This window comes from Engraulis encrasicolus, chromosome 21 (assembly GCF_034702125.1).
Source record: "Engraulis encrasicolus isolate BLACKSEA-1 chromosome 21, IST_EnEncr_1.0, whole genome shotgun sequence".
NCBI classification, from domain to species: Eukaryota; Metazoa; Chordata; class Actinopteri; order Clupeiformes; family Engraulidae; genus Engraulis; species Engraulis encrasicolus.
In genome coordinates, this window is record NC_085877.1 from 4,194,489 (window position 1) to 4,222,380 (window position 27,892).

The 27,892-nt window shown below is 41.7% G+C and overlaps 1 protein-coding gene across 2 annotated transcripts; it reads left to right on the forward strand.

Moving 5' to 3' along the window:
* Positions 1-157: 157 nt before the first annotated feature.
* Positions 158-27,457, forward strand: LOC134437726 (calpain-5-like). Of its 2 annotated transcripts, none has more exons than XM_063187244.1 (14): positions 158-530; positions 6,054-6,219; positions 12,503-12,634; positions 12,898-13,109; positions 13,692-13,884; positions 15,486-15,682; positions 16,652-16,729; positions 16,886-17,216; positions 18,539-18,670; positions 19,018-19,140; positions 20,341-20,537; positions 24,447-24,565; positions 24,896-25,032; positions 26,301-27,457. In XM_063187244.1, exons 1-14 carry the CDS (start codon positions 403-405, stop codon positions 26,475-26,477), a joined length of 2,322 nt encoding a protein of 773 aa, XP_063043314.1. In that variant the 5' UTR covers positions 158-402; the 3' UTR covers positions 26,478-27,457. The 2 variants fall into 2 exon arrangements, with proteins under 2 accessions (XP_063043314.1, XP_063043315.1); XM_063187245.1 differs by lacking the exon at positions 158-530 and adding an exon at positions 1,994-2,661.
* The last annotated feature ends 435 nt before the right edge of the window (positions 27,458-27,892 follow it).

A 27,892-nucleotide genomic window follows, 5' to 3' on the forward strand; every position in this document is an offset into this window, starting at 1 on the left:
TAGATGAGTGTAAGCGTTTGTGTGTGTGTGTGTGTGTGTGTGTGTGTGTGTGTGTGTGTGTGTGTGTGTGTGTGTGTGTGTGTGTGTGTGTGTGTGTGTGTGTGTGTGTGTGTGTGTGTGTGTGTGCGTGCGTGCGTGCATGTGTGTGTGTGTTGGAGAGGGCATATGGGAGCATGTGTCAGCTGAAGAACTGGTTCAGCATGTTGCTACAGACGTATGAGGTCAGTACGGGGCCAGCTCCAGCTCCTGCGACACTGACACCCCTAAAAACAGAGGGAGGGCAGCGACCGAGAGCCACAGAGAGAGAGTAAACATATAGTCTACTACCCTCAGAGAGCAGAAGAAAAGAACAGAGAAACACAAACTCATTCATTTCTAAAGAGAAGACAGGGGAGCGGGGAAATGGATGAAACGTTTGGCTGTATTGGGTCTGTGCCCGGTTTTGACAGGGCCAAACTGAAAAAGTCAAAGTGCTTGGAAGACCTGCTGCCCTTTCTGCACTGGCTGCGAGAAAACTCCATGAAGAAGGTGTATGTTTCCCTTCCTTTCCTGATCGCTTCCGATACCAAACCATAGTGCTGTGCATGGACTAGTGGTCGAGGCATGTTTTAACACTGTCATGCAGAGCCTATGTTATAACCTTATTGTCACCAAAATGGTAATGACCACATCTTAATCAGTTACATAACACTCTTGGTAATGTCATAGCAATGTTGTTGTGATGATATGATTAAGCTTTTTCTGCAAAATTGAATAGTATCGTTGGCAATCCCATCAGCATGGTAGGGCTACTACAATGCATGTTACATTACAACCCGCTAATCCCAAAGGATTTTTATTTATTGCTAGCTGGATGTGCTGAATTGAAAAGCATGTTCCTCTTACTAAATCACCCTAGCAATGGGCCGGGGTGCATTTCTCAAACTAGCTACTTTGCTGTTTGCAATGCAATTTCCCATTGGCAACTACCAAAGTTGCTAACTGGCTAGCAACTATAGACACACTATATATCGAGGAACGCACCCCTGAATAATACATGATCTTGTGAGCTCTTGATTCATTAATCAGAGAAAATCTTGCCAGGCCTGTGGTGGCAGCGATGGAAAACTAGCTCTAAATGTGAATGAAATGGTAAAAGCCACATATGTGTCTGTTATGTTACCCCCACGTGCCCTTGATCAAGGCTTGATCATCAAGCATCTAACCTCGCTCTCCAGGAATTGTTAATTTATTTGGATTTGTGTAAAGAGCTCTAATTTGGAGCCCTGCATATCAGCTGCACTGGAAGTTCATTCCACGAGTCTACCTCTTTCTCTGTGTGAATGTGAAAAGAAAGAAAAAAAGAAAATCAACTGGGAAACTCGTACTACCATTGTCATTGTGACAGCACTCCACAGCACACAAGTCCACACTGCACACAACTAAATTGCATTTATGCCATTTATGCAAGGGGGCAGCCCCCAATGGCACCCGAAAAGGAGCAGTGCAGCAGGACGCTACCATGCTCAGAGTACCTCAGTCATGGAGGAGGATGGGGAGAGCACTGGTTTATTACTTCCCCCACCAATCTGTCGGGTCGGAAGTCGAACCAGCAACCTTTGGGCTACAAGTCTGATGCCCTAACCGCTTACTCATGACTGCCCTGTTAAGGCAGGGGTGTGCATTCACACCTGGATAGAACACGGGAGATTGAACAACTGTAATTTCATACTGGCTGTATGAAAACCTCTTCAATGTAAGAGGCTATAGCTGTAAGCCAGGCACCACCAAGCTCTTGTATCCAAAACCCAGCAAGCCCTCCAAACTGTTTTGACACAACATTGGCCATCAGCACTGAATTATCCAACATCACAGCTCCACATGTCAATACTCTGTAAAGATGCTAAATACTGCAGCATTTAGATTTTAGATAACTGTCCAGCATCCTTTGTGATAACAACAACACTGTCACTGAGGGGCAGAATCAAATCAAGAATCAGATGATTCAGTCTTCAGCATTTTCCACATTATAACTTGCATATGCCACACTCATAATAACAAGAGAAAAAACAGGAATACACCACTATGACACTGTGTGCCGACACATCACGACTTGATCATTGCCACTCTGGTAATAACTAAATTATGACAGGCTGTGTCTTAAGGGAATAATATTGGTGCCAGATTCATGCAAATGCAGTTCTGGGGTTCTACCTTGCTACTAAAAAGCCTCACTTAAGTGTAATTAAAATCGGCCCCCAAAAGTGTCTGATTTCACTTGAAAGGATCCAGTAGGGAAAAAACGACGCCATAAAAATGATTGTAAAATACATTTAGAGCTACATACAAAATACAACAATAACCCAAAATATACAATGATAATAAAAAAAAAAAATAAAAAAAAAAATAGAAATGACCTACTCAAATAACAACACTGACACCTATACTGTTGGGTGTATTCATAACCTGTGTGGCCAAAGTTCCCTAGACTTCACCAGGTCAGTCCTTCAAAACACTTCTAGCTAGTTCCCAACGGCTCTGGTTCCTCCTCTGACAAGATGGCTGATGCGCACAATGAAGGTGAAGTGGATGGAAAGATGCGTTTGTGGCATTGAGGGAAAATGTTGAAGATGAAGCGAAACAACGAGTAGGCCTAGGCCCACCACGCTGCTGGCGTTGATGGTAAATAATTGTTTTAACCCCTTAATGCGCGCCGTACCTCCTGAGGCAAGCTGTTATAGACATTGAAATGTAACTACCATAGCACTACAATACTATGACACAACACAAGCCCTTTAGTAATGCGCCACGACTTGGTCACTACCATACTGGTAACAATGAATGTATAAAGCCGCGCCTTAAGGGGTTAAATGTCTAATATGTAGAAGCTATACTGTGTGAGTTTTGTTCTCGCAGTTGCCGTAGCCTAAAAGTAGACCTAAATGTGTTAATGTGCTCAAGGCGACTGTAACAGGTGTGCACCTGTCAGTTGCTAGCTGGTTAAGGACGGTTAACACAAGACAAAAATAGTAAAATAAGCTGGTATGAATACTGGAAGTAGTGGAATATTCAAGTAGCAGGTCTACAACATTAAGGTAGTAGCCTAGAGCTACAACATTGTTTTCCTACCTCGACGTGTAGGCCTAGGCCGGCCTACAGCTGCCCAGCAAGACACAGATGGACCAAGTTGCGCCATGTTTACTACGCATCCAGGGCTCTAAATTAACTTTTTCCACCACCAGCCAATTTGGCTAGTGGACATTTTTTCTTACCAGCCAAACAGAAGTTCAACTAGCCATTTTTTTTATCTCGCCAAAATAAACTATGCATTAGGCTAGTTATTCGTTTAAAGTATGGTCATTTTGTTCAAATATTTCTACAACACAGATACACTATAGGCCTGCATAGGCTAGGCCTACTGTATGCCTACATAATAAGCATATTATATTATACTATATTTAACTTCTGCTTTATTTTTTACTTTCATTACTTAGGCCTAATCAATTAGTGATTGATTAGTTTTTGTTCAATTCCTCTGGAAACAGCTGAATCACATCATACAAGCCACTCACATAACAGACCTTTAACATACAGTAACCAAGCACACAGCCAAACACTTCAAAACCTCACATACGCACACCCCAAGGAAGGAGAAGAGATGAAAGGAAAAGGAGAGGAGAGAGGAGGAGCGCAACAAAATGACAAGAAGCCTAGTTTAACTAAAAGTAAATAATATCTCGGGAATCTTCGCTTCCTTTGTTACTTCCACAGCTTCGTCGTTGGCTGCTTTTTTTTCTTTCCGATGGCGTGAGCTTTCCAACTTAGTTGCGCCAGGACTCGGAACATTTCAGAAGACAACTGAACTGACAGCTACGGTCACACTAGGCTACTCTGACAGTCAGCTGTCCTCTGCCCTTGTCGCTATTTCGTTCCACAACCACTTATTTTTTAAAGTCACTATTATTACGGTTACAATTAGGCCTACTACTAGCATTCACCAACACACAGAACCTTGCTCTAACCCCCGCCACATTCTCATCACTCGCACAAAACATAGCCTACAGAACAGAAGTAGCGCTATGCATAATCTGCGTTAGTCCTGTCATTGAAACGGCCAGGGCCTCGCTGCTTCAAAAATGCAGCCTGTTACAACAAGGTCATAGTAATAATAGCAGTAGTGACGTTAAAAAAGGTTGTAGCGAAAGCGACGAGTGCTTAGGAGGAGAGCTGCCTGTCAGAATAGTGTGAGCGCCGCGTAGCTGACAGAAGGCTGGTCGTCTGAAATGTTTTCAATCCTGGCGCGCGCAACACCATGGAGTTGCCGCTCGCTGCACTGGAAAGCCCACGGTGGGAGGCTACGTCGTGACGCTAGTGTCCATGGGTAATGTAGGAAATCTCGCCGTCTAACGTTCGTCAGAGCAGCGGTTTACCGTTCATAATTTACTGTACCCAGGCGCTACTAGCCAAATTGGCGGGTAGGTATTTTTTTTCTACTAGCCAAAATGAATTTTCACCCGTGTTTGGCGTGTTGGCGTGTGTTAATTTAGAGCCCTGTACGCATCTATTCCTTGTGTAAATACTTTTACACGGTGGCTTATTTTATACAGTTTAACTTTAAATTTATCACCTCAGGGTTCATAGTCAGGTGGTTAAGCGACAAAATATGTTACAATGTAACAAGTGGCCGGCAGCTAGAACCATGGTGGTAGTTGGTAACATGGTTACATTTTCCCGCGCTTAGAGGCCAATCTGTAGAATGGGGACAGTACGTGCAAAGTTGTATGATGTCTGTGCCACTGCGGTTTCTAGCCTGGTCAATCAGAGCAAAAACACACAGACCTGGCGAGAGCGTGTATGTGAAAAATACTTCGTTAGCGCACATTATCATTTCTATTTTCTAAGCGTTTATGGGCAGTGATGGGTAGTTATAGTGCAGGGGTGGGCAATTATTTTGGCCCAAGGGCCGTGTTGGGTTTAGAAAGTTGACCAAAGGGCTGGATGTCGTAGGCAACTTGCCCGTGTCAATAATAAGAAATACATAATTACACCATTGTCATTTATGCCATTCCTGCTAATTGTATTTAGAGGTAGACTTCAGTAATCTTAGTTTTCCAAGACCCTTGTTTTAGGTATTCAATTTAAGAATGAGCGACCATATGAATCTGCATTTTTTTCTTGGAAAGGCTCTGAGGGCCGCATGAAATGGCCGAGTGGGCCGCATGTGGCCCCCGGGCCTGAGTTTGCCCACGTCTGTTATAGGGTGTCAGACATCTAGCCAAAATGTTGTCGTTTTGACTCCGTCCACCAGGTTGGTGAGAGTAATTAAACAGTGCTCACTCATCCTCCTCCATGACCGAAGCGCCCTGAGCACGGTACCGTCCCGCCTCACCGCTGCCAGTTGGGGCACCGTTCGGGGCTGCCCCCTGGCATGGGTGAGGCGTTGTGTGCTGTGAAGTGCTGTGTCACAATGACAATGGGAGTTTCCAAGTGGGCTTTCACTTGTAACTTCATATTTCATGTTTTCATGCTTGCATAGTGTCCTGAAAGTTATAGAGAAAATTAACTTGCAGGACATTATAATAATTTTGCAGTGTGATTTTATGTCAAATATTTTACATTTGATACTGTCTAAGCACCATTTGTTCATAGACAATTGGGCAGCAGTTTGCTCTCGTCTTCTTTTCCTCGTCTTCATTTCATCTCTCCTACCCCTTTTGATGACCTCTTTGCCTCCTCTCTCACTCTGATTGCTGCTATTTTTTCCTCCGCTCTCCTTTCTGCTCTCTCTCATTGTGTGTCATCGTGCAATGGGTGTCCCATAGCTTTCATTCCATTTCGAAGACCCTACAAAGCCATTTCCCTTTCAAACCTATTCTCCATTTCACCGTGTACTTTTGGTGTCTTTATTCCACTCTCTTCTTCTCATTTACTCTGCTTGTTCTCTGTACTTTTTTCTTCTATTCTAACCTTTTTAACCATTTGACCTACCCTTGTTTTAATACCTATCTCATTTTTTTGTTTTTCCACCCTCATCAACTTTCCTGATCACAGTTCTCATTTTCTCATGCACCTAGAATGCCCGAGCGACCGTGTTTGTTCCAGGGCCAGAGTTACCACAAGCTGAAGCGTGCATGCCTGCGTCAGGGCACACTGTTCCAGGACCCCCTCTTCCCCCCGACGGCCCAGTCCCTCTTCTATAAGCGCGTACCTCCCCCAGGAATCACATGGAAAAGACCTCGGGTAAGAACCATTTTGATATTACTTAAAAATTTAATATTTTTGGTCTAAAATGTGTTTTTGGACTGTCTTTATTGATAGGGCTGCGAGTAATTGATAGGAAGAGAGTGGGAGAGAGAGATGGCGGTATGGTTGGAAAGTGGCCCAAACCGGATTCAAATCTGGGTCCCCATGGGCACTATGGTTCTTTGTGGAGTAGTCCAGTGTTGTGCTCCACACAAAGGCAAAGTGCAGTAACTACGCCAACACTGAAACTGAGAATAATACCTTTGAAGCCTTGGAATTAGGTTAGATATTGTAGTTATTGCTAAACAGGATACCTTTGGATGGACCATAAGGCTTTGTCAAGATAAAGGATGTGTAATTAAGATTATTGTCAGTCTAAACTCAGTTTTGGCAAAATATTTCATTTTTGAATATCATCCCAAAAGTCATTGCTGTGTTGTAAGGTTTCAACTGATGTTACTTTTTGGGATGACATTTGGAGTACGTATGTTAAGATGATTAAAAAAAAAACATGCCCCACTTTGAATGGCCAGGGTCTTGGAAAGGACTGAACAAAAACATGCTGCATTGTCGAGTACTGGCACGTTAAGGGTAGTGTGAGTAATATAACTGTATGTTGAAGTTGGCAGGAATTCTCATTTAACCATGCTACCTTTAACCGTGATGAAAACTGCTGTAAGAACAAGTTTTTAGTGTTTGATGGACTTATCGTGTTTGCACCTTGAGGTTATTGGCCACAATGAAATATTATAACATTCACCACCCATGTTTTCACTACTTCGAGAATGAATTTTAGCAGAAACATGAAAACTAATAATTACAGTTAAGTCTAAGCAGAAAGAGACCAATGTCTCTCTTGGTGGTCAGATTAGTGAGATATTGCTAATATTATTTTCTTTAAAGATAAAACCCAAATTAATCCAAATTAATATTCATGTTTATGTTGCATTGGTTTCTTCTACATTTTCCTTTTTTCTGACATTAATTCATACAAATAATCTTCTCAGTCAGACCATTTGGCTTCAAAGTGTTTTTTTAATGGATTTATTTTTAAACCCTTTACAATTTCAATATACTATTTTGAAAACTTTATAAAACATTATATTTTAGATGTATAATCTCATTTAAATGACTACAGGGTGATTAGTTTGTATACAGCCATTGGTGCAGTATTTCGGCAAAACTCGGTCAGTTTCCCTTTTGTGGTGCCTTTTCGTCTTGCATTGGAATATGGGATGTACAGACCGGACAGATTCACGGACCACAAAGAAGAGGGATAGATAAGTAGATTAAAGTAAAGCACTGGACTGGAGGAGTGAAGTAGAAGTTTAAGTCCTATATCAAGAAACTGACTTGAGTAGAAGTACAATGTTCTTCTAATACCATACTCGAGTGGAAGTACTTAAGTTTTCATAATGTCTTGTACTTGCAGTAGGTATTGCAAGTAGATGTGTTTTAAGAATACTGAAGTAAAATTATAAGTGCAAGTGATTGAGAAATTGCTACTGAAATACTGAGAGTACAAGTAGAAGTAGGCTATATAAACATTACCACTTGTGTGTGGTAAACTTTTAAAGCTAAAGTCTAAAAATCCCTGCTGTACAAGTTAGGTCTAATGGTAAACTTCATAAGAGAATAGCCCAGATGCTATGATTTTCATAAACGCCGCTCACTGGTTAAGCACTGCCTCCAGATTAACTAACTCAGGCTTTACATTTCATAAACTATTACTTCAGTTCATAAAAAATGTATTGTAGTAAAAGTATTAACTTAATCGTAAATGAGTTGTGAAGTAAAAGTGGATGAAGTAAGAGGGGGGAAAAATTAAGGCTCTAGCAAAGTACAGACACTTTCTAACAAAGTATAGAGATTTTAGTTCTTAAATAGAGTACTTGGATAGTCGTACTTCGTTAATTTACTATACAACTCAGATCGCATTCACTCTCCCTTTCTGCGCGGGACGCGTCTAATTCAGGCTGCTCCCTCAGCAGCTTTTATTAAAGTTGCTTTTAATTCCATCCTCGTTTGCAAGGTGCTCCGGCGTCATCCCAGTGAAATCCAAGCTGCATCAGAGTGTGTTTGTCGCGTGTATGTGAGGATGTATTCCACTCATGTGAGACGAGGGAAGGAGTGGTGGAGGGTGTAGAATATGTGGTTGAGGTTTTAGGGACACAGGGCAAACACACACAGCGGTTAATATAGCATTGGGTTATATGTAGGACCGTGTGTGTGTGTGTGTTTGTGTGTGTGTGTGTGTGTGTGTGTGTGTGTGTGTGTGTGTGTGTGTGTGTGTGTGTGTGTGTGTTTGTTTGTGTTGGGGGAGTGTCAGGTCCCGAGAATGGATCTGTGAATATTTTTAACGTTGTGTTAATGTTGGAAGGCAGGCCTCAGAAATGTCGAACCGTCTCTGAAATAGAGATAGATGGCATGTGTCTCTCCTTGTGGATGATGGGGAGATGCAACCGAAAAAAAGAAAGCGTCCAGTGTCTACTGGGGTCTGGGTCCTTGTTATAAATCAGCGTTTAAATCATAAACAAGATCAGGTTCCTATGATGTTCTTCCAGACTGACCACCTGATTCATTATGGCCAGTTTGTGGTGTGCAAAGGTCATCCTGTTTTTTTTTAGGGGGTAGGAGGAGGGAATCTGAGGATGATCCCCACTCAAACATACATACATGTGTTGGTATGTGTACAATACTGGGGACATGTGTTAACATTACCATATTGAGTGCATGTTAACAAAGTGCGTGGGTGTGCAAGAGTGGGTATAAGTGCAGTGTTTATTGGAACACGTTGCGTAAAGGTGTGAGTGTGTGTCTGTAAGTCTACAACTGTGCATACAGGCTTGTGTTTGTGTGGCGTGGGGGGGATTTCCTTAAAGGACAAATCTGATTTACGGTGCTGAGTCTCTGGGTGGCCTTGTGTATTCTTATTGCAAGGCTTGCGAAGGTATTTTAAGCACCCGTCCGCTAGGCGTCGAACGGTATGTTGACATCTGTCAACCCCTTCAGCGTCTCTCTCCTGAAACGCTCTAAAGCCTTAGGAAACACACACACTGCCACATACCTTAACCATCAGACGTCCCTTTCCCTAAAACACGTTCAACTTACAGTACATGCAAGCTCACCATACCGTCACAACTTCACTCTATATCTGTGCACACTTCACTGTCAAAGTCAAACAATATTAGTATCAGACATGTTAGCCTCTCTAACACTGAAGCTACTGTATCATACTTCCATATAGGCCTACTGTGTGTTTTGTGTTTATGGGTTAATGTTTGTATGTCTGTATGAGTCAGTGTGTGTGCGTGCTGAATTGCTGTAACCCGATGCTACAAGAAACTGAGCAAGACCATAATCGTCCAGCCTGATCAAGGATATCAGAAGTCACAACTTCAAATCAGTCTGACAATGCCAATTCATGAGCTACAAGGCACAAGAACACCCTTCTTGCATCAACACTATAGATGATGGTAATTTGTGGTAGCTGATCTCAGTCCATGAAACAATGAAGAGGACATGAAGAGTAAATGAAGGTGGTAAAGGAAGTACCTCATTCAAAGGATTGAGGTACAATTTGGAAGCTCAATGACCAAATGAGGGGTAACACTTTATAATACCAACTCCTTGTTCAGCATTAGTTATGCATTTGTTAAGCATAAACCTTAGATAACCCTTTGTAAAACATTTGTTAACCATTATCTCTTTATTATTTCCCATTACTTAATCATTAACATACACTGTTAATGGTTTTTGATACTGATACATGTGTGTGAGAGAGTCGGGGAAGGATTGGCAAATGATGAATGGTTTCTGTATCATTTGCCAATCTCTGAGCGAATGGACCTACTGTGCTAGCCTGGCTCTCGCGAGACCCCTAGTGCTTCGTGCATCTTCGTTACACTTCGTGGATGACAATCCATCTGCGCGAGAGTCAGGTTACTACTGTGCCATCTTCCAGAGGGAAAGATTTTTGAACTTGGAGACTAATTGACCTTTCGCAAAACCCCACCATCGAACAGTTGCCATCCACTCCAAGTTCTGTGAATATTAGAAACGTGCGCTTCATTGTCAACAAAGTTGATGAACTAGCATTGCTGTTGAGGGATGACAGGCTTTACCGACAGTGCAGATTTCTGTGCGTAGGGAGTCGTGGCTCATGGATAGCATTACTACAGTCTACACTGAAATGGATGAATTTACAGTGATTTGACATGACAGGGACCTGGAGAAGTCAGGCAAGAAATTGGGCGGAGGCGTCTGCATGTACGTGAACAAAATATTGATGTCATTCTGGACACGTTACCGAAAAGCACAAGGTGTGTGACCCAAACATTGAAATGCTGGCGGTGAGTTGCAGACCATATTTTCTTCCACGCAAGTTCTCGGATGTCATTGTAATCGTGGCATACATCCCACCATCTGCTGAAGCCAAATTGGCAACTGACCCGATATCAAGAGCTATTCATGAACTCCAGTCACACACACCAGATGCTCTAATTTTGATCAATGGTGATATAAATCATTGTACTCTCTCTGCCTCGTTGCCCACATTCAGGCAGTTTGTCAACTGTCCCTCGAGTTGCAACAAAACTATTGACCTTTTCCATGCCAATATTAAAAACTGCTACACATCTAATGCCACAGCTACTTACAGGTCGGACCATAATCTAGTGCTCCTTTCCTCCAAGTACACCACTCTGGCTCGGAGACAGCGTATATTTACAAAGTCAGTGCATGTGTGGTCAAGGGGGGCGTGTGAGGACTTGCAAGACAGTCTGGAGTGCACTGATTGGTCAGTTTTCTATGGTGAAGGCCCTGAGGAGGTGGACAGGGTGACTTGACTGTGCGTATTACCATGTTAAAGTCTGTACGGTCTTGGTCATTCCATGGACTATCAAGCTTTATTCTAAAGATTAGCCATGAATTTGTAAAGAAATGAAATACGCAATTAATGAAAAGAAAGAGCCCCTCAAGGATATGGATAAGGAAAGGATCTGAGGGACACAAAATAATCTAAAGGATGCTATAACGCAAGGAAAGAAGAGACACATGGACAGGGTTGATACTAAACTATGGGAGTGTGACAACAAAGGTTTATGGTTAAGTCCTTCAATCCATAACAGGACTCTGTCCTGTCACTAGCAGTATGAATGTGGGAATATTCATGGCTGATGAGGTTAATCAATTTTATGGTAGATTTGACCCTACTCTAAACTCAACTGATCATCACATACCAGCACATTACGTTACACCTTTAGAGGAGGAAGAGGGGCATCCATTTATCTGTCCTCCAATAACCATCAATGGTGAGGAGTACCCGCCACGTGTCCTTAAAATGTGTGCTGATGCGTTGTGTGGGGTTTTACATTATTTATATAGACCAGGACGAGCCAGGAAATAATCGCAACGTTTTCCTGTCAAGGTTTTCTGAATTGATTCTTGTACTTTGGACCATACTGAACAAAATAAGCTTTTGCGCCGTCAACAAAGTTGTCCGGAATCCAAGATGGCCGCCAGAAATCAAAGATGACCACCACAATATCTAAAATTGGTCCTCTGTGGGAGGAAATTGTTCAAAGATTAATTCATTTGGCCTAATTTGGGGATATATAGTAAGAGAAATAATATTCTGTAGCTAAGAAATCATCAGCTCATTGTGCAAATCCAAGATGGCTGCCAAACGTGGTCCCCTATACTACAAACTGTCATATCTCCTGATTGAAAAGGGCTACAGCCATACTTCTGGTGTCTATTCATATGCTCCCATGGTCTGTGAATCCATTTCTGCATGTATTTTGTGAATCTGACCATTTGTTCAATTGTGCAAATCCAAGATGGCCGCCAAATGTAGTCCCCTATACTACAAACTGTCATATCTCCTGATCGAAAAGAGCTACAACCATAATTCTGGTGTCTATTCAGGAATTACTAATATTCCCTGTCTTTTCCGTATAGTGGGGATTTTTGAAACAGAAAGACACCTTGTATTGTATTAGTGCCTAAGAAACCCAGTGCCAAGGCTCTAAAAGACTTGAGACCCATTGCCTTGACCTCCCATGTGCTGGGGCACCTGAGGGTACAGGTTTCAGGGCCCACTTCAATTTGCATTCAAGGGGGGTGTGGGTCTCATATATCTATACACCCTATGTAGAAGATAATTAAGAGCATATTTTGTTCGCACACCCCCTTGAATGCAAATTGCAGTGGGTCCTGCCCTTTCTGAGCTGAAATGAAATGTATATACAACGAATCAAGCCTCCTCTACTGTGTCCAGGAGCTCTGTAAAGATCCTCGCCTCTTTGTGGATGGCATCAGCACACGGGACCTGCACCAGGGCAGCCTGGGAAACTGCTGGATGGTAGCAGCCACCTCCTGCCTGGCCTCGGAGCCCTCACTGTGGAAGAAGGTGAGGGAGAGGGGGAGAGAGAGAGCAAAGAAAAGAATATAATCCCTTGTGACTATTCACATACAATTTGCACTATACATATTTACAGTGAGATTGAAAGCAACTCATAGTACAGACAATTAAGTGGGATATAGATAACATAGTGGGATATTTACAACGCATTAGAGAAGAACAGAATAAATTGTGGAAAGAAAAGTGAAAAGAGAAAGGGAGCAAGAGGGTACAAATACTGAAAACTATCTTTAATCTTTTGTTTGTCGCAGGTGATACCAGAGCACACAGAGCAGGAATGGGACCCAAAACGGCCTGACATATATGCCGGAATCTTCCATTTCCGCTTCTGGCGCATGGGCCGTTGGACAGATGTGGTCATCGACGACCGCCTGCCAGTCAGTGAGGATGGAACGTTGCTTTTCTGCCGCTCGGCAACACCACGAGAGTTCTGGAGTGCCCTTTTGGAAAAGGCCTATGCCAAGTGAGAGTGTAAATTTGCCTTCACTCAACCACCCCACTCAATCACCCGTTCCTCTTTTCTTGCTTGGATCCTTTGTCTTGGTGGGTTAGTATGGAATTATAGGTCAGTCATGGACAACCGTTACGGACTTGGGCTTGTCGCCAAAGGGTTGTCCGTTTGATTCTTGACACCATCAGGTAGCTGGGGGTGGGGGGAGTGAATAACCAGTGTTCTCTCCATCATCCTCACCCTTGATGCTTTGCTGTCAGCTGACTTTTGTTTTTTGTTTTCGATCTGGTGCCCTTCATTTCCCCTTTGATTTTACCCCATAGATTACTACTGTATATGGGCATTCTAACTTACCAGACTTAAAACCACATTGAAAATCAATGGGTTAGAATGAAGATTTAGAGTTACAGTAGAATTAAGATTTTGCTCTATTCCATTATGTTTACTTCTCTAAACATGAATAAGTGAAACCAATAGTCAATAAACAAATAAAGGAATGCAATTAAAAAAAACAATTCGAGCATACAAATTAGTGTATTTTCAAGATATCTTTTTCTATTTCTTTTCTTTATTCTCCTCATCATCTCTCTGTAGGCTGAATGGCTGTTACGAGGCCCTTGAGGGGGGCAACACAGCTGAGGCACTGGTGGACTTCACAGGAGGCGTCTCAGAGCCCATCAGTCTGGCACGCTGTTCCTTGATGCAGCACCCAGACCAGAGGAAGACACTGTTTCAGACCCTCAGCAAAGCGCACAGCCAGAGGGCACTCATCACCTGCTCGATACGGGTCAGGTAGCACTTTATAATAACCACCCACTATAAATGGTTCATTAATGGTGTATTATGATGACTAAATCTGTTACTTATAGACAGGGCTCTAAATTAACACCAGCCAACCGGCCAAATGCTGGTGAAATTTCAGTTTGGCTGGCAGAAAATACCAACTTACTAGCCACTTTGACCAATTAGTGAGTGTATGTTTGGCTAGTAAGATTAGCATCTACAAGACATTTTGGCTGGTGATGAAAAAAGTTAATTTAGAGCCCTGCTCATAGATACCTTTTCAGTTTTTGGGAATGTAAACAATTAACTATAATATTAATGATGTATACATGATTATACACATGCACACACACACACACACACACACACACACACACACACACACACACACACACACACACACACACACACACACACACACACACACACACACACAAGCACACTGCACTTTCTGCACTAAACCCAAACATACACACACTGACACACAACTCATACTCACACACATACACACACACACACACACACACACACACTCACACACACACACACACACATACACAGGTACACACACACAGACGCACACCGCACTTTCTACCTGCACTAAACACACACACACACACACACACACACACACACACACACACACACACACACACACACACACACACACACACACACACACACACACACACACACACACACAACACATACAAACACACACACACACATACTGCTGCTGGTGTATTTAAATAAAAACCTTTTTTAATTATTTATTTCTTCAAATGCTACTATTACTATGTCAGAACGCTATAAAGGACTTTTAGGAAAAAGAACAACAAAATACCTCCTCTTAATGTATGTTCTCTACAAGTCTTCTGTTGTCCAGTCTTGCACTTTAAATGTCTGTATGAGCAATGTCTACGTCCATACTGTCTATGTCCATGTATGAGTACTGTCTATGTCTATACTGTCTATGTCCTTACCTAGATTAGTCTATGTCTGCATGGGAGAGCAAGAAACGCAATTTCAAATTCTTTGTATGACCAGTGCATGTAAAGAAATTGACAATAAACTTGACTTGACTTGACTTGACTTGATTATGTTATAGTTGTAAAGTAAACCATTAATTCATAATTTATATTGAAGGGTTATTGTAACGTGCTACTGCTCACTTATTGCAATGTAATGGGGATTCAGTTCTTGATACTAACCTCTTCACAGGTGTATTGCATATATCCACTTTAAGTTTACGGTAGACCAGTTTGGTCCTGTATGTAATCTTCGTATGTAAGATTCAGACTTCCCATTCACAAATTTGATCATTTCTTGTATTTCTTGTCCTTTCTTGCATTGGTCTATTCTCATCAGATGTCTATGGTGAATTAAAATGGTGAATTTATATGGAGTTCTTCCTATTCATATAAGTAAAGTGACCATTTGGTTGTAAATATTGGTGACAGAATTGACATTTGTGAATGGGTAGCATACATTCTGGAAATAAACTACTAAAACAATTACACATACTTTTACCTTAGACAAACAGTAATACATGCCAGCACCATACTCATTGGTAGAATATGTATCTTCTACCTGTGCCCATCCCAGCCTGAGGAGGGTGAATGTTTGGAGTCGGTGCTGGATTGTGGGCTGGTGAAGGGCCACGCGTACGGGGTCACGGCCATCAGGCGTATCAGGCTAGGCCCTCGCTTGCTGGGCAGCTGCGGGGAGACAGACCGCTTGTGCATGGTGCGCCTCCGGAACCCCTGGGGCACATCGGACTGGACCGAAGCCTGGAGTCAAGGGTGAGAAATGGGCACGTCACATGCTAAATGCAATATTGTTGACTAAACCAAGAATGTGACAATAGCATTGTTTACATGAGACATCTCATTCAGAATGAACTCAATTTAATACTAAATAAAGCTTAATTCTGTTTTGAAATCATCATATAAACACTTCACGAATCGTTATTAAATGAAAGTGCAATGTAAACTTGATGGAACTATTCTGAATTATTAATTTCTAATTAAAAAATATCATGTAGGGCCTAAGCTTTATCAAACTGCCTTCCTGCGAAGGGAACTGTCTTGCAAACAGTTTTGATAATACTGCTGCAACCAACTTCTCCATACTAATGACATATAGGTTCTGACTGATCAACTGTTTTCACCATGACATCAAAGTCACATTTTGAAGCTCCTCTTACATTTTTGGCATTGTCACGTAGCATTACTTTATGTAGTCTAGTTTGCTTAACGTAAGGCCGACAGATACAGTATATCAGCTATCGAAGTAGGCTATAAATAGTTTCAGCGACATCTTATTTGGATACTACAATGTTGATTTCTGCCTTCGGTTTTCATATCACAGTGTCATACTAAAGAGCATTCCAAGAGAGTTGATCTGGTGGCCACCATGATAATTTTTTGATTCACCGGTGAGGACGAGCTGACGCAGAATCTGGGTAGATAATTGGCTGCGAAAGACCCGCTCAGCTCGCTTCAGCCGGCCGGCTGGTTTTCGCGCTGAGTTGAGCTGTGTCGTGCTCAATCAAAAAGAAAAAAGTGTCGGTCGAGTCGTGCTGTGTCGAGCTGTACCGGGTAAAAAATACGGGCAGTGGAAAAGAGCCTATAGTGGAGTTTCTTTCCATATTAATTGTGCAGAAGTTGGTGTCATCCTTAGCTACAAGTATACTGTATATTAAAAGAGACATTAAAGGTCATTTTACCCCGAAAGTCTACTGTATGTGATCTTTATTTTGTTGCACCAAGCTCTCAGGAATGGCAGCAGCTGGGCCGTAAGGAGAGAGAGAAGATGGGTCTTGTGGTGCGGGATGTCGGTGAATTCTGGTGAGTATGTTTATTCGCCATATACAAGGAGACACTTCCATGTCACACGAATGAAGGAAATGTCATTCTGCCAGACCATTTTTAAACTTGGAAATTGTGGAGGAATGTTTATGTTTTTTTTTCTTTCTGTGTCGTGTTATGTATATATCCTGTCAGGATGGAGTTTGAGGACTTTTGCTGCTACTTCACGGACATGGTGGTGTGCCGGCTGGCGGAGGGCTCGCTGCTCTGGCACAAAGACCGCTGGAGGGAAGTGCGCTGCGAGGGAGAGTGGAGACCACCCCCGAGAGGAGGCCGTCCGAAAAGATACCCGCCCTATCTACCCCCGGGCAAGCCCAGCTCCACAGCTCCTTACCCCTTAGTCTGGTACACCCAGAGGGGGGACAGGAAAGAAGCTCGACTGGGGGAGTGTAAGCAGGAGCCCACCACAGGCCGGAGGAGGGAAAGGGATCAGGACAACAGAGGGCCAGCAAGGATACAGGACAAGGTTAGTCTAATAGTTTTCGAATGTTCATGTTAGTTTTATTTCAGTTAGTTTTGCATTTTGTTAAATTTGGTTTTAATTAGTTTTTAGTGTAAGTGCAAGTGCAGGATTCAAAAGATCGTTATGTAATTATCAACAGAGGGCCAGTAAGGATACAGGACAAGGTTATAATAGTTTTAAAATGTTTATCTCAGTTAGTTTTGCCTCTTTAAATTTAATTCGTCGAATGCGAGTCTCGCATTGTGTACATGTGATAACGACAAGCAATTTCACCTCATGAGCTGCTTGCCAGCTGCGATTTTATTGTGGAAAGAAAATCAAAACTGTTTGAAATCTTGGTCATCACACATTTGGAGCAATTCTTTGACCTGATTTGATACTACCCATGCACAAAAAGGCACAAAGTGCCAGGCACGATTCCCTCTTCAGTGCATCCTCGCCTCCACCTCAGTTGTGTGTTTCCCTTCCACGATTTTGTCATCTGCAATTCCGGAAAACAAGCTCACTTCTCCCACCCTAGTGCTCCAGGGCACAGAGGATCCAGACCTAAAATGAATTACGTTTTACGCTATTCAAAAAGGGTCGGTAGATTTGACACTAGGGCTGCACGATATTAGGAAAATATGCGATACACGATACGATAACATGACTGTATACCGCGATATCGATATTACTCGCAATGTTTAATGTTGGCTATACACATCTTTTCCGCTCTCAACTTGCCATTCTACACTTTATCATGTATAAAACAACGGAGAGCAATGTTTTATTTCCAACATGATTTTTTATTAGGGAAAACATGGCTAATACAGCATTAACTTATAATACCTTTTTTTAACCTTTTCACCAAATTTGTTGTTAATAAAATTTTAAAACTAGGTATCGTAATTTGACCAACTTTTGCGATACGTGTATTGCAAGCCGTGATATCACTATAATGATACATTTTCGATATATTCTGCAGCCCTATTTGACACATCTGCAATCAAAACATCCTCCATTTTTTAAATACCCCTTGGTCAACATGACACACTGCTTGTGACGCCATGACGTTAGCGTCATTTCAAACCTGTCCCGCCGGCATCACTTCTCTACATCACCTACCGCCTTGCTACCGCTTCCCCACAAAAAAAATGGAACTCTACCTTGTTGCTCGCTTGTTTGTAAAATTCGCGTTAGCGATTTGTAGACTAACACTATGGCCAATTTGCTCTCAGTTGAATACGTTTTTCAAACGTACATTACAGTTTTAGTTATTTAGTTAATAGCAAGCTTTTAGTTACTTTTAGTTAATTTTGGTAAACTACCGGTATTATAACCTTCAGAATGGAGGTGATGCTGCCAAAAAGAGACTGTGTGACCAGGCTGTTCACAGGAGATGGATGGCGCATCGGGACAAAAGAAGTCGATGTGGAGGCTGCATCAACCACAGGGAGACATTTCTGCACAACCCCCAGGTGTGGTGCACCTAAAAATGTAAAATTCCTGCATATAGCCTCTGTTGTTACTATATACAAGTGTATCTACTTTTTTTACTTAGATATTTTTTGTTTTTAAGTTGTCTCTAATAGGCTACAATGGCCAAAGTCCAATTACTGCCTCATACTGATTTTATTGATTAAGCCTGCATTTTCCTAAAAAATTAACAAAACACCTGATGACAACTTGAATCTTTCTTGTTTACCCCCATCCCATACCTTTATTTTTTACTTGTATTTGTATTTGTATTTTTCTTTTTATTGCCTCTTTGTTTCTCTTTCATTTCCCAAACTATTGTCTCTCACACACACATTCTCCTCCTCAGTTTATGTTTGAGGTTCAGCACAGAGAAGAGGAGGTGCTGATCTGTCTTCAGCAGGAGGATAGGAGGATGAAGAGAAAAGAAGGTGGAGGAGAGAACCTTCCGATTGGTTTTGAAGTACTGAGGGTGGGTAATGGCATATGACATCTCATGCTGTATTTTGAACACAGATTTACCATATCTCCAACAAAAGAGTTACTAAGATTTTTGTACCATCTTTGTAACACATTTGCTCCTTCATGCAACATGCATCCTACAGAAGACTATACACTACTGTAATTCATACATTAGACACCGAACGTCAGGATATACAGTATAAGCCCACTTACACACAATTTGGTTCTTCTGTATATTTACAGTAGTGTTTAACATGGTATTTAATTTTGGTTTCATTAACCATACTGTACTGTATATGGTTGTGAGTATATACAGTACGTGCAGCCTTGGCTAAGTGGTCTAGATCAGAGGGTTGCAGGTTCGAACCCCATTCTCCTACTCCCTAGCTCACTCCATGGCTGAGGTGCCCTTGAGCACGGCATCTAACCCCACTCTGCTCCAGGAACTGTAACTAATACCCTGTACTTAAAAATAACTCGCTTTGGATGAAAGTGTCAGCTAAGTGTAGTGTAGTTGCTCTCTTGAAATCACATCACAACATGGCTTGAGATCATCAGGCCTTTGCACATCAAGCACGCTTTTCGCACGAATAATTCACTGGACTCATTCTATTTTTAGAACTCTGTATTTGCTATGGAGGCTTGTACACTGAAGGGGAAGTTACAGTCAGGCTAATGTTATTATACAACCATGCTTTTTGGAGATAACTGGACAAATCGGTGCTGTTGCTTTCTACTTTTTCTCTGCATAGAGCCACTGATTGAGCATCTACAAGAGGTTTTCAGTATGGATAATGAGAAGGGCAATACATGAATTGCTTCCTCTGCCTCAAATTCACATTTCAACTTAACAGAGTGCACCAGGGTTTCCAGACAAATGAAGTCAGTACGAGGGTATGGCAGGACCATGCTAGGAGATTCAGGTTAAAGAACCACCTTGAATTCTAATCCTGAAAACAATCCTTAACCTTTCATTGTTGGGGGTGTAATTAAGTAAAGAAAAGGTAATGAACTCTCTTGATGCCAATGAGCGCGTAATTTCGGAGCCCAACATTCAGTAGGCCTACCAATTATGATTAAAAGTGCACTGTGTAATATTTCTAGTAGTTTATTTATTATGACTGGGAAAATAGAATTTTTCATATGGGCATTTTTTTATGAAAAATGTCTGGCTTCCAATGAGTTAAACATCAATGACATGTTTGTGTAGGTGGAGGTGAACCGCATGAGCCGTGTTCAGTGCATTGGTGAGCAGGCAGCTAGCTCTGTGTACATGGACTCTCGCAGCGTGGCACTCCGAGTCACCCTCAGGCCTGGACGCTACGCCCTTCTACCCACGACCTTTCAGCCAGGGAGCACCGGCCGATTCCTGCTTCGTCTTTTTTCTCTCACACAAATACATCTCAGGTACGTTTTCTTCTTTTTTTTTCAGTGAGCGTCTTTTTCACTGAGCATCTCCTCTGCCAGGGAGTCCTGGTCAAAAGAGAGGCGAAACGGATTGTTCGCTCTTTAAAGAAGTAAAATTTATTCTCTATTAGATTAAGGTCAAGTTATTAATTTACCTAAACCTGCCACTTTCCCCATCTTATTAACTCCCATGTTTTTCTTGCAGTGTGTTTTGCCCCATTATCCTGCTGCATGATTTTAAATCCTCTCAATTTATCTGGATGCATTTGTCATGAATTGGCTGGTAAAATGTGCCTGTACAATTTGGAATTCATCCGGTTGTCATCCTGATCAGTAAGGCCTACATTTTGTGATTCTCCGATCAATCGGCTGCCAATCATGTTCGGCCGATATTGCTAATAATAACTTCATCGGCCACCCCAGTAAAGCGCACACAACACAGATATACTGTTGATCAATAATGAAGTGGGTTTTTTGTAGCACTGATGCCCCTTGGATCTTGGGCCCCTGGGCAGTCCAGACCCTTTGGTCAGTCCAGACCCTTGGTACGAATTAATAAATTAGTACAAGTTCATGTGGTTCATGTGGTGAAATGGGTAAGGGGTTTTGATGATGGTAGGGGATGAGATTAATTATTTTGCAGACCGTGTAATGATATGAGAGTGGAAGGAGCGTGAGCTGTCAACGATGACATCCAAACTCTCTTAACCTGGGAGGAGGGGATGTCTAGGACATGTCAGCTGAGAAGAAATGAATGCTGTCAGCTTTGAACCAGGGGCCTCATTTATCATCCGTTCGTTACCTGTTACCTATCCACTTCGTGCCTTGTGGCACATAAGGCCTTCACAGAACACCTCCACTTCTCCCGGTCAGCTGCCGCAGTCCTCGCTTCAGCCCATGATGTCCATCCTAGTTCTTTTCTTTCTTTCTCCACAGTACGTCTCCAGGTGGTCTTCGGCCTTCCTTTTCTTCTTTTCCCTTTTGGTGCCCAGGTCATTGCTATATTGCAGTCGTTGTTGTGGTCTTGTCGTAGTATGTGTCCAATCATTTTCCATCTACGGAGTTTCACTTCTTCACTCAGAGGCTTCATCTCAGCTCTTTCTAGTAGGTCTTCAGTTTTGACATGATCTTGCCAACGTACACGGAGTATTCTGCGTAGGCATCTATTATGGAACACATCGACTGCTTTGTTGTCTCCTTTGTTCATTTTCCATGTCTCACTTCCATATAGCAATACTGGCACCACTAGTGTCTTGTAGAGTCTCAATTTTGTTCTCCTTGTGATGCTGTTGGAGCTCCAGATCTTCTTGAGTCTGACGAAGGCACCTCTCGCTTTTGATAGTCTGTTCTTTAGGTCTTTCATCCCTCCTCCCTCTTTACAAACTGTGGCTCCCAAGTATGTGAACTGTTCCACCTCTTCAATGTCTTTTCCATCTATCTGAATTATTTCCTGGTTGTTTGCGTTAATTCTCATTGTTTTTGTTTTTTGTGTGTTGATCTTAAGACCTACTCGCCTGGCCTCTTCATTCAATCGTGTTGTTTTATTCTGAATTTGTTGTTTTGTGGAGGATAGTAATGCTATGTCATCTGCAAAGTCCAAGTCGTCTAGTTTTGATGTTAGCTTCTATCTGATTCCATTCTCTCCTTGTCTAACCGTTCTTCTCATGATCCAATCCATGACAATCAAGAATAAAAATCCTGACATATTGCAGCCTTGTTTGACACCAGTTTTAATGTCAAACCATTCACATATTTCTCCCTGGTCTTCCACTGCGCACTGGAAGTCTTCATAGAATGTTTTGACCATCCTCACAATCTTCTCTGGGATTCCGTACTTTTCCATGATTATCCACAGACTCTTGTGATGGACAGAGTCGAAAGCCTTCTCGAAGTCTACAAAATTCATATACAGTGTTGCTTGCCACTCATTAACCTGTTCTATGATGTTCCGTAGTATGAAGACTTGCTCTGTTGTTCCCCTTCCTTCTCTGTAACCTGCTTGTTCTTTTCTTAGTCTGCAGTCAACTCCATGTCTTATACGGTCTACAATAATCCTGCCAAGTATCTTTCCCACAACAGATAGTAGGGTTATGCCTCTTGAGTTCTTGCATTCTTTGAGGTTTCCTTTCTTTGCTAGTTTGATGATAAGCCCTTTCTTCCAGTTTGTTGGGATCTTTTCATGTTTCCATACCTTCCCTAGAAGTTGGTGCACTTTTTTCGCTGAGAACTCTACATCAGCTTTCAATAGTTCAGCTGTGATACAGTCGATTCCTGGTGCTTTACAATTCTGCAGTTTCTTTATTGCATCTTTGACTTCAACAATTGAAGGTTCATTTATTGTGATCTCCTCGATTCTGTTATTGAAATCACATTCATCATCTTCTATTATTGGGTATTCTGGTTCTTCTGCATTAAACACGTCCTTGAAGTGTTCTGTCCATCTTAACTTAATTGCGTCTCTTCCACTGATGAGGTTACCATTTTTGTCTAGTACTGCTGTGCTCTGTCTGGGTCTCTCGTTGCATAATGTCTTTGTGAGTCCATATAGGGTCTTCATGTGTTGTTTTCTTGCAGCGTCTTCAGCTTCACTAGCGATGTTCTCCAACCATTTTCTTTTGTCTGCTTTTATACTTCTCTTCACCTCCTTGTTCTTCTCTGCATACTTCACCTTTAACTGCTTCTTGATTCTTTCCGAATGTGTGTTTAGGATTTCCTTATTTAGTCTTTCTCTTTGTTCGACAAGGCTCCAAGATTCTTCACTGATCCATGGCTTTTTCTTTTTCCGTGGTCTTCCAAGGACTTCTTCAGCTACTTCTTTAAATGCCTTCTCCATGTGCATGCGCGCATTCGGGTAATTTGCATCCCAAAACGCCTCCAAGTAACCATATATGGTATTAAAATATATTCAAATGCCATGTTAATTCGAAGGCGCCACCCTGTTTGGACACACACGGACACACGCGGCAGTCAAAGCGCTGGCGGGAAGTGCAGATAGACACATTTCCGCGGCAGAAGTGGAGGTGCTTTCGACAGGAGGAGGACAGTGTTTCAAAATAAGTAAAAGAAGGAGACACACATGGAAGAAAACACTGTAAAATAGCACACTGTCATACTCCATTGTCATTCAAAGTAAACTGTACCTTGCACGGTACCTTGTTTGCAATTTCGTGTTTCTTCCACTGGCACGCATGGTCTGAGGTGTGCGTAGATTTAGGCACATTTCTACATTCAAGTACACTTTGCTCAGGAATGATCGCACGCACGCTTTACGCACAGATCTGTGCTTAAGAACGCTTGATAAATGAGACCCCTGGATTTGATATTGTATAAGCAACTGCTGAAGGAGGGTGGAGGAGAGTTTGCCAGATAGATTGTACTGGGTGTCATCAGCTTAGCAATGCTAATTAATACAACATTTATGTTATGATGATGTTATTGTTGTTGTTGTTTTAGAAAAAAAGGAGGTATTGCACACCAATGAAGTCTTTCTTGAGGTGCTGGCTTCTTGTGCATACAAATGTTAAAGAAAATGAAAAGAATGCCGCACACTCTGCTCCATGTTTTATTGGTGAAGTGACGTTTCGGCCATCTGGCCTTCTTCAAACTTACCTTGTTTGTTGTTGTTGTTGTTATCATGTTAATTTGTTTATAGAATTCAGATGCAAAACCCCCTAAGTGCCTTTTCAGAAAATAGTCTTAATTCATTTTCATTTAATACAAAGCTATCAAAATTGCATATTTTTTAATTTTAATTATGTAATATAACTATTTATATGTATTATCAAGTACATAAATGTAAACCAAACCAACAACAGGGTTCTCTAAAAATATAGAAGTGCAGGTCTTCAGAAATGGAGTTAGGGGTTTTTGCATCTGAACTCTTCTTATATTATTCTCTCTGTCCATCAGGGAGCTGAAAGAGGAGCTTCCTCCTGCATCTCTATGGAGGTGTTGTCTACCTCAGCCGTGCCTGGTCACCACTGTACACTTGCACCGAGCCTCAGGCCTCTGTCACCCCAAACAAGCAGGTGCAAAGCACATAATATCACAGTATGAATTACTTCCTAATATGTGGATGTTTGTCATTGAATGATATTGTATTTCAAGAATTTTAGGTAGGGATTATGTAGCAGCCAATAATGCAATAATGGCTTATAGACTGTATCTCCTGGGATACGTTGACCATTTAAGCCCAATTGATGCTTCCGACGTAGCCTCTGCGTCCGTCAAATCTGTCTCTGTGCGCAACCAAGAAAAGTTTTTCCGTTTTTGTTATTTTACCAAAAATAACATTTCTCTCTCCATCACTGTGTGTGTGTGTGTGCGTGTGCGTGTGCGTGTGCGTGTGTGTATTTCAGCTCCAGATGTGTATTGTGTTATTCGTTGTGAGGAGGACACAGTAAGGACAGCTGTGTTCAAGGCAAATCGGAATCCTGAGTTCAACACAAAAGTTATTTTCTACAGGAAGAAACCTCATGCACCAATATACATAGAGGTATGTGGCAACTTTAGGTTATTATTGAGGACACTTGTCTGTGGCCCTGCCACACACATTTCATCACTTCATTTCTGGTAATGTAAGTTATAACGTATACCATGGACTCCACATTTGCTGTGGTAAAAAGTCATGGTTGTAGTCACTTGTGTTGAGTCATTCCAGCAAGGTGTTGAAAAATGCAGAGCGATTTGCACTAGTTCAAAATATGTAACAGCTGATCTGCTTGTTGCTTTTGGGTAAGATATGGCTATTGGGGTTGCAGACACCCACTCAAACAATGTTCACTAACAACTGAAGGTCAAGAGTAACAATATTATTTAATTCATCAATAAGTAATACAATTTGAGGAGCCACTTGGGAGCTGACAGAGCCGGCTCCTTACAAACTAGTGCATTTTGTTTTGCCAGGCTGGCGCCATCTAGTGCCTCTACGAATTAATATCACTATAGGAATGAAGGCCTATTCACCAGAGAATCGTATTTGAGAGTGAGATAAAGCAGGCGGGTTCTTTTCCGGTATCCACTTTACGTCGGGGAGAACGCCCCTTTAGTAGACCTTGGATTAGGAGACCTTCGGAGTCTTGAGGTAGAGAATAAATTGAGTCCCCTTAGCGCTGTAGATGGCAGTAGCACACATCTTGTGCAAACACCACAAAAAGAGAAGAAGAAGGAGGGACAACGCCTCCTTAGGAGACCAAATTTTGAGCACATGCCTTTGCATTGAGTGGGTGTGTTTCGATTCCTCTTATTATATATCCAACCTCTTTGTATTCACCTTTACCTAAGCCATGCTAGAATGTTGATTGACCTATCAATGAACATTTATGTTCTCGGGAAGCTATCACCATAACAAATCGTACATCATACACAAACTGAACACACAAAATATAGTTACTTTCTCTTTGTTTATCTTGAACAAAGTAGTTTTCTGTAAGTCCTCTGTTCCACTTGGCTGCCATCTTGGCAACGCCTTAGGTAAGCCATTTCTAATTAGAAAGACATTTCATAGATAAAGAAACTGGCGACAATACAATAAGACCATGGTAAACAACAGGAACACCTGAACTGCTCAAGGGGTTCAAATACTTTCATGAAGCACTGTATAATGCAACAACGTTTGTTAAGCAAGAGTGTACTGTACATGTTATTAATCTTTCTCTTCTTATCTTTGTGTGTGTCCATGTGTGTTCATGTGTGTGTGTGTGTGTGTGTGTGTGTGTGTGTGTGTTCTTGTGTGTGTACACCTGTACACATATGTGCATGTAGCTGTGGAGCAATGGACTGGTTTGGGACACATTGCTTGGTGGGTGTCGACTTCAGAGTGAGGACAGTGAAAGAGGACGGAACAGAACAATTGACCTTCAAGGAGGTCAATCGGATATTGGCGCTCGTGGGTGTGTTCACGTGGAGACCTCCTCCAGCCACTGTCTGACGGATCTATGATTGTCCAGCTCCTGTCTGTTGTACAGGTTTCACTGCCATGGCAAGACTTTTCTAACCAGAATGCATTGTAATATTGCATTGCGCGTGCACGCTCCGCAGACTCCTTCTGCATGCGCCGTCACGAAGGCGCCAACTGTGACCCACTTAGTCTATCAAGGGAGATCCTTTAATAGGCCAAGTATTTCAGTACAATGTTTCTGCAATTTGATTTTGTTCTAATTTAGAAATCAAATCAGCACCTGAAGCCATAGTAGCCATAATCTACTAATCATGGCCTACCACATGACCATTATGGTAGTAACTCCCATTGACGTGTATATTTTGAGTAGCACCGATATAAAGCCCTGTTATCCATGACATTTTTTTGACCATTTTAATGAGATTTTCCTACAAAATTCTGTATATACACAAATAGATTGGGGATGTTTCTGTAAAGACCACTTTTCACAAGTTAACAATTACCTCCAATTTTCTTTGAGAGGTGTCAAAGAATCAAAACATCTCAAGACAGCTGTCTTTATGATTAACTCAAAACTTATCCCATATTTTTTGGACCGCTTTGTATCAATCTATACTGTATAGCTAAGCTATATTTGTACCTGTTGAAAATGTCATAAACGACAGTAATATAAACTGAAAGTGTTATGAAGTGATTGTCCAGTTTAAATTCATGTTGTCACTGCCCTTTGTCTTTTTAGGGTAGTTGGCATAACACTAATGCTATTTTTTGATCATTGTATGCAAATATGCATTGGACTGAAATCCAGGTAGAGCTCAGTATGTTTTGGACATGCACCAACATCTTGTATTAATGTTTTGGAGATGTTCTCTGCTGGCCAGAGTGAGTCTTTTCATGTGTGTTCAAGTGACTCTTCAGAAAATAACTTTTTTCTCAATTTTAACATTTTAAGGCCATTATTTCCTTAATAACAGAGCAAAGTTTAACTGTCAATAAATGTTTTGGATTTATAAAAGTTGAAATGATGGACTATAACGGCTGTTTTATTGTCCTATTGTCCACATTACATTACATTTAGCAGACACTTTTGCCCAAAGCGACTTGCAAGGAGAAAATTCAAGCAAGTGCAAAGTAAGGGGTCAGCACAGAGTACAGCAGTATACAAGTAATGTAGAACACATAGAGAGCAGAAGTATAGTGGAGGACCTATGAGATGTAGTACTGTTATTCTGTGCACAGACAGTAGCCTACAATGACATTTTATAGATGAGTGCAGTGTAATGTATAAATCATGTAGTAGGCTTAGGTGTTTGTCCAGGTATTCGACAAATGTATGAGACAAATGTATGAAAAAGTGGGTATGAGACGCGTGTTCATTTGGTCTTAAGCATATTGTATTGAAATATTATATCAAATGGGTTTATGAGGAGGATCACTTTGCCCCATTAATTTCTCT